A 12,116-nucleotide genomic window follows, 5' to 3' on the forward strand; every position below is an offset into this window, starting at 1 on the left:
TAAATGTTTTTGGGAGAAGCATGTGTATTGTTGTTGTACTTTGTGCAATGACAATAAAATGATTCTATTCTATCCTGCAGGTTATTCTTTCTTTCTTTGTTCAAGGAAATCCTACTTCCCATGTGTGAAAAATCACCAAATTTTGTGCAAAGGTCCAGTTCCATTACAGATTGCCTCAGCTGCAAAAACGTGTCAATAGTCCTAAAGGTGGTGGCACAGCAAGTTTGGAAAATTCACAACAAATCAACCATACGTGCTACAGATTTACAACTTTAAAATTTAAACCTATTGCAAAAAATAAGTCCATCATTCGGTTTTTTCCCCCATTCCAAACGTCTTCTACAACTTTTGCTCAAATTGACAGCAAACTTGGAACAGCAGATTTATTACAAATTGAGCCTACAGTGTCTAAAATGTTTGACTGTAAACAGTAATGTAAACATATACTTGTAAATTCTTGCTAAATACATTTTGAATGTTTGTTATGTTTGAGTCATTGTAGATGATGTTTGGAAAATATCAGAATTTTATCTCAAAAACTGATTTTTTTTGACAGCATTTTAAATTTTAAACATCGGTTTTTAACTTATGGAGCCAATAAATCATTGTTAAAATCAAATTACCAAAATATCCATGGTGTCTAGATGCAATTTGTGTATTTTTGTTTAAAAACAGAATTTTTGACAGGTTTTTGAAATGTGCCTTTAAACTCTAACATCTGCTGTCTTGCACAAAGGTGACTGGCTTAGTCAATTTGTGAAGCGAGAGGTGACATTTCCATTTCACAATTAGCTCAGTGACATAGTGGATGTTTCTTATTGTTTAAAATTGTGAGTTCAAGCCACAAATCATGCAACATTTCCATTATTTCTTAAAATTGCCTGGCCCCAGACAATGTTGCACAGCAGCTATAATTTCCTGTATACTATTTGCAATTGAAAATAGAAAATGTCAAAGGAAGATTCTTAAATATTCTGTTGTATATTTTTTTTGCTAGTAAGAACAAGTCACAAATCCAAAATGCTGAAAAAAAAAAGAACAATAAAAAAACCCCAGCGTAATAAGTTTATTACAAATAATGTCCTGCAAATCACCTCAGGTGGTGAATGCAAATGTGAAAAATGTCGACAGTATCCTGTAGCTTTTCTTACCCCGTAGATCCAGTTTTTCCATCGACATGAAACAGGATCAGTCTTCCCTGTGCATCGTGACCCACGGCCGTCCTCCCAGACACAACATCAACAAAGTAACCAAGGCGACCTGAAGGATAACGTAGAAATATAGTTGCAACTATGTAAATATGTGTATATATCTTCCTTTTTTTACGCTTTTTATCGAAACACAGCAAACTTCCTTTTTGTGGGACAAATAAAGGTTATCTTATTTTATCTTAAAGAGTGCTGATATTTCCTACTCAAGTAGAAGTACTGTACAGTTATTTGCTCAATTAAATAGTACTCAAAGAAAAAGTTACTAGTTACTTTACTTTCACCCACCACATTTATTTTTGGTAATAAATCTTCTCACGGTTCCATTGCATACAGTAAACATCTCATGTATAAACTTTAAAAGGAAGAAACCAAATCTTGCACAATTATTATTTTTTAAATAAAATAACATTAATGAATTCAATTAAGAATTAAAAAAAAAAAAAAAAAGAACTTTATGAACTCTAAAACTGAGAAAATTATTTTTAGTTTAATCTGATTGGTCGGCTATGATGTGATGCATTTGATTGTTATCTGGTCATTTCATTTTTTTTGTCGTTTCACAATGTCTGTTGATTATTTTTAAAACAAAAAATAATAATTTACTCAGGAACAGTCGGGTGTAGAAATGTAACAAATTACTTTTCTTCTTTTAAAAAGTACTTAATTACAAGTAAAATTACTGATTTAGAAATATACTCAAAAAAGTACAAGTACCCAATCATAAAAGCAACTGAATTACAGTAACGTGAGTACTTGTAATCTGTTACTTTCACCTCTGCATAGAAGTATTATATAAAAAAAGCTATTTATTTGAGTGTTTCTCTTTTTATAATAAAAAATGTATTGTATTTTCTTTCTTTTTTTTTTTTTGAGGAGTAATACAAGTTTATGACAAATGCTACAACTACTGACAAAGCCATATGAAGAATTCAGTCTGTCAGAGATGAACAGGTTTGCAGGGTGAAAATGTACAATTTATAGACTGGTAATTACAATTATTGCAGCCATTATTGTGCCTCAACATTTGTAAGCAAATAAAACGAAATAGTTCTCGTGTCCACATGTGGCAGTAGGCAGCACAACAAGGTGATAATGCAGTGCTTTGTTGATGGTTTGCTGCACAGCAGGATGTTTTTACTTGTGGTATGACTCACAGAAGGTTTAAGTCTTCTCTACACAACACAAACAGAGACAGGCTCATATTGCTGCAGGATGTTTTCCTAAGACTTACTGAGTATTTACCTTTTCTATAACAAACTTTACAGACTCGTTTTTCAGCAGTTAATGCTAAACACATAAAGGAGGTAAACTATTTAAGTTAACTTCACCAGCTGGTGGTCATTAAATTATAGCTGATTAGCAGAGGTGAAAATAACAGATTATAAGTACTCATTGAGTTGCTTTTACGGCTACTTGTACTTTATTGAGTATATTTCTAAATCAGGTTTCCTGCTCCTCTCCACATGTAAAAAGCATCTCACATACCCGTCTCCTGGGTCTCGTCGCACTCCGCCTCCAAACTCTGATTTATATAAACCTCGCCGTTCCTCAGCAGCCATATCACTCCACTAACCAACTGTACAAATGGGTTGGATTGGTCCAAAACATCTTCCTGTGAAAGATACCTGGTTGGGCAGAAGGAAGAGGAGGGAGGAAATCAGGAAAACAAAGTCATTTATAATGATGCAATGGCATAATCTGCTTTGAATCAATACTAAACAGACTGTCTGATCTGATCCTATCTCATCTTATATCATCTATATAAGTGGAAACTGGTTAAAGGCCTAGAATAGATTCTTGCTATGGTGCTGGTTTAATAATAGTATTTACATCAAATTTGCAAATGCTAAAATGTGATCATACGAGCTCAAAAACTGTGATTGAAAAGATAAAAATAACAAAAATCACAAGTGAAAAAGTGTTTCTATGCTGTACACACATCAACTTAAACAAATACATATTTTAATTAACCATGCAAAGCATCATTTAGCTTTTATTTTGATACTTCCAGTGAATTTGCCTCTTAACTAAATATTTAGTGTCACCCGTGACTTTTGGATTTATTATTTAACATTTAGATTTAATATTTAACATTTAGATTTCATATTTAACATTTAGATTTCATATTTAACATTTAGATTTCATATTTAACATTTAGATTTAGATAGAATATTTAACATTTAAATGTATTATTTAACGATTAGATTTCATATTTAACGATCAGATTTAGATAGAATATTGAACATTTAAATGTATTATTTAACATTTAGATTTATATTTAACATTTAATTTTAATGTTTAGATTTAGATTTAACATTTAGATTTGATATTTAGTTTTAATGTTTCCATTTAGATTTAATATTTAACATTTAGATTTAGATTTAACATTAACATTATATTTTTACAAGAAAAATACCACAAATTTCACAAATATTGCTGTAAATCTGGTCAAAAGTAATTTTTTTAAACATGGTTTGTTGCAAAATGTTGCTTTACAATCGGCGTCCCATAGAATCATCTTAGCCAAGTGAGTTAAACATTGAAACATTTACTCAATCTCAGAGAATGATTCTAACTAAGAAGCAGTTTAAGGTTATTTACAGTATCAGGCCATTTTAGCATGAGATTTATTTGTGTGTGTTTACACCTGTGTGTAAACACAGACAGCAAACATTACTGAGTAATACTTTGTGGATGAAGCAATGTTTTCTAAAATACAACCTCAGCGTGGGATTCCTCATGATAGAATTCCTCGTATTTCTAACCTCATTCATTACACAAACAGGTGCAACTATCCCTTTAATAGACAGATGATTAACAGTAAAGCTAGTATATAGTGTACAGGGGAAAGTTGCTCTCCCTTTGCACCATCATAAAATCTAATTAAAACACACTGGTTCACCGCAATTTATTCCCGGTAAACAAGAAAGTTGCTCATTGAAATGAGTCAGATGGTTTAAAGACCCACGACACAGGAAATCAGGGTTATTATTAAAAACAATATCTCGAGTCAATTCCATCTAAGATTGTGATTTGGGGAATAGAGGGGAATAAAGGGGAGAGATTATTGGGGCCCATCCAAAAAAGTCAGCAAAATTATGGTCCATTGTTCTATGAATCTATGATAACCACATTTATTTATTTATCTGAATAATATCCACTGTTATCCAGGAAGTTTATTATTATTTGCTCCATAGTATATAGTCATCTTAAAGATGTAAATCCTTGTTTTAATCAGAAATGAAATGGGTTAAAAGTGACCAAAAAATGTGGAAAATGTGGTGAAAAAAGATTTTAAAAACCACAGAAGTTGGTTAAAAGTTGCAAATTAGGGTGGCCAAAAATGGACAGAAAAAGTGGTTAAAAGGGTGCAAAGTGTAAATATTGGCTTGAAAGTGGCAGAAATGGGGGGAGGGGAAGTGTTGAGATAATGCAATTTAAAAAGTAGGAAAATAATGGGCATGACAAATCATGAATGTGGATAAATTGACAAAAATAAACATGAAATATGGTGAAAAGAGATTAAAAGTGACAATAATGGGTCAACATATGTGACATTAGGTGGGAAAAGTGGTGGAAAGGGTTAAAAGTGTCAAAAATGTCTTGAAAGTGGAAAAAATGTGAAGAAAAGGCACTGAAATTTGATGGAGAAGTGTCAAAAATGGGAGTAATGTAGCAAAAACGCATTAAAAGGAACAAAAATATGGCAAGTTTGGTGTAGTTGCAGAAAAAGAGTAAAAATATGCAAAAATTGGCTCAAATTGTTGAAAAATATGCTTAGTTTCTTGAAGGCTTCTGGTGGCCCCCTCCCAGTGTCTTGCGACTCCAAATAGAGTCCTGACCCTAAGGTTGAGAACCCTGCTTTACACAAGTAGATTGAAAGGCAAAATATTAAAACCATTCTGATACAAAGTTACACTAAGAAAAAAGTGAAACAGAAAATTGAACAACTGAATCCCTTCCAATGTTATAAACATGAATATGTGTCTCTCACCCAAACACCAGGCTGCCATCTTTTCGGATTCCAAACTGTGCGTTTTGCACGCCGTCGCTGTCCTGCAGCATCCTGCCGTCGCTGACCACGTTGCCTAAACACTGGGCCGTGTGTGTGTTGAAGAAGCCGGCGTTCTGGGCGTACACACACCCGCCGGCTTCGGCTGTCTCGAGCACGGAAACTCTACGATTGTTCTTACAGCCATCGGGTCCGCCTGGAGCCAACACTGACACCGTCCTCAGAGGGTCCTGGACCACTGTCATATGACCTGTGTTAAGCAGCACAGTCAAACAAAATGGGTTCTTTAACAAACATTTACTAAAAACACACTTTAAAGAGGAAAACATTTGCAAAAAAGCTTGGTTGTTAGTGGCATGTCTGCTCCCAACTTCAAATTAGCACAATGAGGTCAAATTGATTGCATAAATTGATTGGGATTACAAAAACGTGATCAATAAATTTGATCAAAAACCATTCACAAGACACTAACTATGAATAAAATAAATCTGTCCTTGCACCTAATCAATATCTTCATTTTACATCACATTGACAGATTACTTCAGAAAACATGTTTTTTGCCACCAATATTTACATTTTTTTAGAATTCAAAGCATTTTTTCCACAAATATCATCCAAATTACAAAAAAATTATCACAAAATCAAGGATTTGGGAAGTTAGGAAGTTTTAATCTTGCATTGACTAATATATCCGTCACTTATTGGATATACTTGAATATTGTTGGCGCCTTTCAATCTGTATATATCAGTTAAACGTGAACACTATAGGGCACATTAGTGTTAAAATGTAACTTTTTTCTAACTAATCTCAGGCCCACTTCCCAGTAAGGGACATGGATTTATCGAATTTGTAGATAAAAACTATTGTTATTTTGCATTATTATTACATCACTTATCAAACCTTTTCTAACATTCCACACCACAAAATAAGTCATAAAAGTATGTATGATTCATGCTGATATGGTATCGTATCGGACTGATATCGACCAATACGATATATCGTATCCCCCCCCCAATTACCTCAAGCCCCAAGTTAATATCTCGTGCCCCAGACTTAGTAAGTTTTTTTTTAAATCTCATCCATGTCCCTTACAGGGCTCCGTAAGTTTCCAAGACAGCAGAGCTTGTTGGTAAAACTTTGACAATTTAGAAACATTGTAAATACAGCCCATTAGAAATTCTAAGCCACCTAATTGTTTAAAAAACATTGTGAGGTATAAAATACCACAGCGACTCAGACACTCGTGTTCTAGGTGCTCAACTCACCGTACACAGTCCTAGAACTTCCAGGCACAACCGTCACAAACACCTTGGACTCAGCCACAGAAGGCCCGTTGTTGTGCTCAGTGGGAGGAGGCAGGGTCTCGTGGGTGACATTTCCATGGGTGACAGCTTGGCAGTCTCTGACTTGGCGGTGTGAGTGGGAGGGGCCATGGCCTGGGGCGTAGGGCAGCAGGACATCATCATCACCCACAGACACGCTGAAACAAGAGAAATCATGATGAATTTCTAATAGTAGAATCTTAATGTAACTGCATTTATGTAAAAAAATCTAATTCAGTCTTCATATTTTTGAAAAATTACATATTCAGGTGTCTCCTTCCTTTGAAGACACATATATAAAACCTATCCGTTTTAAGTAGTTAATAGATCATTAATAAACTGTTAGTTAATGAGTTATAATTTACTTGTTGAATATTTGCTAACAGTTTGTTAAGGATTTATAACGAACTATGCCTTATAGCTAGCCAATAGATAACTTACAAGCTGTTAGTTAACAATTTATATACATGTTAACTCTATGTTAATGATGTATCACTATACCTTGTAAATTAGTAATAGATCATGTCATTAATAAGTTATTAATAAACTACTTGTTAGGTATCAGCTAACATGATATATACGTTATTCTGAAGTTGTAACTAATCCTCATTTAAAAAATGAATAATAGTTGAACTTGAATGATTTATTAACTAAGTTAATGGATAGTTATTATGAAGTTAATGGATAGTTATTATGAAGTGTTGCCATTAAATCAATGTTTTCATTTTTAAAATCAGTCTTTTCTGCTCAGTAAAGACATTAGACTTCACCATAAATGGCTCAATTATTTATAATTATGACTTTATCAACAAACAGGCTAAATAAAGAGATTATCTCAGAGTAAATAAAGGTTTTCTTATAAAAACAAAAAAGTTTTCTTTGTCCGTCCCTGGAAAGGTTAAACATTACACACAGGCACAGCAAGGGAATAAAACTCTTTTTCTTTCTTTTTTTTTTTTTAAAGAACGAAATCAACAAAAGTACACAAACGTGGAATAAAGTCAACAAACCTGTTTATAACAGACTGGAGCATCTCTGAGAAAAACAAACATTCCCACAACCTTGGACAAGATTAAACAAATAAATGGTGTCATCACCACTGGGAAATCTAGTCATAGTTATACTTACACTGTATATAAATAAATACACTTTAAAAATGACTTGGACAGAACAAATCCTGAGTTGAAAGATATTATTACACATCCTGCTTTTGTATTTTTTTTTAGACTCCAGTGCAATTTAATAGCTTCTGAAAACATGAATAATTTGAAATGTACTAAACAACATTGAGTTTCTAATAATATGCAATTATCCGGTGAAAATATCTGGAGAAAATGTAAGAAGAAAATCTGTGTTTTGGAAGTGAACAATGTGGAAAACTGTTTTAAAAACAGGTTTTGATGAAATACACATATAGTAGGTTAACTTTATGCTAAAACAATCCAAAAAAATGTTCAAAAAGTTGACACTAAATCTATTTTAATAGCCATATCATTCAGCAGGTACAGTATATAGAAGCCACACTATCACATTTTCTTAATGTTAAGGTGTTAAAAAGATAAAAAGGTGTTAGCAAGAGCAATTCTGTGATATTTAAAGAGGCTTGGTGGGTGGATCCTCAAATCTGCAGCACTTATGGGATTGATCCCAGCTTGAATGGGTCACAAGAATTAAATTATATTTTAAATGTAGCTAAAGCAACAACAGTAGATCAAAACTAAAGCATTGATCAATTTAAGAAGATTGCTAAGCTAAACTTAGCCTGGGGAACATTTAACAGCAGGATGAACAGTAAAAAAAAAACAGATTTATTTGTGCAATAAACTGCTGCTAAAAACTGATCTAATACATTACAGTTACATCATCCCAAATTGGAGGTTATGTTAAATCTAACCACCTATTTAATCACGATACAGACAATGTACTTCACCCTTAACGCCAACACTGTGTATACATCCTGATGGTAGTGGCCTCGTCAATCAGTAATACTACTTTCATTACTTTTTCTTGTCATATTTTTGCTACATTACTCTCATTTTGGCCACTTCATCAGATTCCAATGCCTTTTCTGCACATTTTTTCCACTTTCAAAGACATTTTCAGCACTTATAAACCCTTTCTGCCGCTTTTCCACCTAATGTGTCAAATGTATCCCCATTATTGTCACTTTTAACCTCTTTTAACCATATTTCATGCCAATTTAACTACTCCTACAAAGATTGAGAACCACTGCTCTACACACTAGTGTTTAGGCAACGTGGTCAGCGACGACAGGATGCTGCAGGACAGTGGCAGCGTGCAAATCAGCACAGTTTGGAATCCGACAAGATGGCAGCCTGGTGTTTGGGTGAGAGACTCATATTCATGTTTATAACATTGGAAAGGATTCAGTTGTTATGGATTTTCTGTGGCTCTTTGCCTTCTTCTCTTTGTGCAAATCTGTATCAGAATGGTTTTGCCTTTCAATTCACTTGTGTAAGGCTTTTCAACCTTAGGGTCAGGACTCTATTTGGGGTCGCGAGATACTGGGAGGGGGCCGCCAGATGCCTTCAAGAAACTAAGAATATTTTTCAACAATTTGAGCTAATTTTTGTATATTTTTTATTATTTCTGCAACTACACCAAACTTGCCATATCACTTTTTGCCATATTTTTTGCTCCTTTTAATGCATTTTTGCTGTATTACTCCCATTACTGACACTTCTCTATCAACTTTCAATGCCTTTTCTGCACATTTTTAGCACTTATAATCCATTTCCACCACTTTTCCACTAAATGAATATTGCTTGTTGGTGAAAGAGTGAGTATTGATGGCACATCTAAGAACAAAATCTATGTTCCTTGAATTTTCTGGAAAAAGATGGGATAGCATGAGAGAGTTGGAGTTTATAAAGGATTTAAACCAACTTATCCAATGTAATGCTATTGTAAATCTTAAATTTTGTATGGGTATTTATTTAGTAGAGATGGGTGATATTATTGGTCCACCAATATTGGCCATAAAATGTGATATTGGTTTTTCCACTGACATTGAAACACACCTTACGTAAACGTGGGACTTTCATAATACAGTAACTGGGAGGGTCACAAACAAATAGTAATAGTACATTGGTCATGAGATCTCCTATAAAAATCTCAACTTTGTAAAAAAACAACAACAGTGCCATCTAGTGACAAAAGACTTCCCTGCAGCAACACTTTGAAGTAGAAAACCTATAGTAAAAAGGATGGATCATGATGTGTTTAGTTGTATCTGCCTGAGTAAAAATAATAACAGAAGATAAAATGTAGCATGTCAATACAAAGAATACAATCAACTCTGCAGCTGCCACTTTAGTAATGTATGTAGTTATTTATTATCAGAATTAACTTTAGATTTTGTAAAATGCAGACTTTATTTTGGTCAAACTTTGGACACAAATAACCAAACGTAAATAACTATGGATCGTGTAAAATATGCTAGTTTATGTAGTCGGGAGGTCGAGTTATGAATTTTTTTTTTTTTGTCATTGATACGCACATGTCTGTGACTTCAGATTTTTTTTTAAAGTACAAAACATTTGTTGCAAAAACATTGCACATCTTAGTGTTGTTAACCTTTGGCGACATAGACTAAATGAAAAAAAACTTAAGATGTGTACATTACTTTTTTTTTGTGCTTTATTTGATTATTTGGAGAGGATACCGCTTCACATTAATGAACACCAGTACAATACTTAGTGTAAATGTGCCAGATTTAGCATAAGCTACTTTCCAAAACTAAATATTTTTAAAAAAAAGCCCATATTCATAAATGTAAATTTACTTCCAAAAAAACAACATTTAAACTATTTGTATTAGAGTTAGAACAATACACATAATCTATTCGGCATTCATTTAGCCCCAAAGCAGTAGAAACTAATGACTAATTACATTTACGTAACTATTTAATCTGAAATATGTATTTATTAATTCCTGTATTTTGTACCCCTGGCATTTTTTCCCCCTTTTCTTTATTTATTTCATCTTCCTGTAAAATACTTACATTTATTGTTTGTTACTGAAATCCAATAAAAAAAAGTGACATTAATAAAAACACCAACAAAAAACGTCAAGGGACCATTTCTGAGCATGCGCATTATGCTTCAGCTGAGTTGTATGGTTCCTTACAAAGGGCAGGGTTGGTTCAGTATTTGGATTTATTTGTTTTATACTTTAGGATTAGGCCCTTTGTTTGAGCACAACACAGACGTTCCTAGTAATTAAACACGGACACGGTCAGTGACACGTCATTGGACACGGTCCCATGATGCGTGCGCATGCTCAGAAACGGTCCCCCGTGGCACCGATAAGATTTTAAATAGATTTTGGGTCCATGAACTTCCGGTTCTGTGAAGCGCTGGTAAGGTTTTGGGTTCATCCAGCGTGACCCTGGTCACTGGATAACACGGTAACGAACCGATGGGATGCACCGAAGAATTTCAGGTTAGCTTAAGTTTGAAAGTTGGTAAACAGCACAAAAGTCACAAAAACGCAGAAAACTGCCCATAATCAGATAAACAATGAATGTGATATAGACCATAAAAACAACAGCCTCAATGCACAACTGACAGTCAATGAAATTAGGCTATCGTTAGCAGTTAGCTTAGACAAGGTCCAGTGCTCTTACCGGGAGTTTGTGGTCTCCAACAGCCGGATACAGAGACACAGAAACACTGTCGCAAACGTGCATTTCACCCGATCTACTGCCATAAAGGGACAAAACACCGGGAAGCTTCACTTAGCTCCACTTCGGTTGGAAACCACATCATCCAGCTGATACACAGGTAATGTCAAAGGAGGACTTAGCACCTCTACACACTTCCTGTTAGCTTACAAAATAAAAAGCTCAACTAATAAAAACAGAAAAAATAATGTTACTGTGAATAAATAGAGAAGTAGAGTATAGATAGATAGATAGATAGATAGATAGATAGATAGATAGATAGATAGATAGATAGACTGAGATGCACTGCAGAGTGAAATTTATAATAAATGCAAGTAAATATAATAAACAATATAGCATACATTTTTATGACAATAAATTGTAGTTATTAAACATATACAATTTCAAATAAATGCAAAACATATTATGAAAGATTATTTGAGAATAAATAGAAATACGATTCAAATAAAATGACTGGATTTAACTGAATGATTTATTTATTTATTATTTTTTATAAATCCAGCATAGGTAAAAAAAAAAAAAAAAAAAGGTATTGTGATTAAATACAACTAAATAAGCACACACAACAACGTACGTGCCTACATTACGGGGGGAAACTTTTATTTTGAAGAAAACTAAACTGTCTCCGGAAGTTTGAATTTAATGAATAAACTTAACTGTGACCACATAAGTTCCTTCCACATGGTCACAAGCCAGACATCTGACAGCTGTCAAAAAGTTTTACTTTAATTTCCATTCATGCTTATCACAACAAACAATATTATTAAATACTTGCGTTTTGGAATGTAATCTCAAGTAATTTTAAAAAGGCTCGCAATCTTTCCAATTATTTGAGTCACGGAAACAACATTTAAACCGTATTCAA

General features: G+C 33.6%; 1 protein-coding gene across 1 annotated transcript in view; it reads right to left on the minus strand.

Annotated features, from left to right (window-relative positions):
- The window catches only part of nagpa (N-acetylglucosamine-1-phosphodiester alpha-N-acetylglucosaminidase), a 24,773-nt gene extending 13,410 nt beyond the window's left edge, over positions 1–11,363 (minus strand). Inside the window, exons 1-5 of the mRNA XM_028471364.1 lie at positions 11,195–11,363; positions 6,490–6,704; positions 5,206–5,473; positions 2,697–2,836; positions 1,152–1,260 (exon numbers count right to left, since the gene is read on the minus strand). Coding sequence (XP_028327165.1) covers positions 1,152–1,260; positions 2,697–2,836; positions 5,206–5,473; positions 6,490–6,704; positions 11,195–11,277 — 815 coding nt within the window. The 5' untranslated portion in view covers positions 11,278–11,363. The remainder of the gene's footprint in view (positions 1–1,151; positions 1,261–2,696; positions 2,837–5,205; positions 5,474–6,489; positions 6,705–11,194) is intronic.
- Positions 11,364–12,116: the final 753 nt, after the last annotated feature.

Source organism: Gouania willdenowi, chromosome 16 (assembly GCF_900634775.1).
Source record: "Gouania willdenowi chromosome 16, fGouWil2.1, whole genome shotgun sequence".
NCBI classification, from domain to species: domain Eukaryota; kingdom Metazoa; phylum Chordata; class Actinopteri; order Blenniiformes; family Gobiesocidae; genus Gouania; species Gouania willdenowi.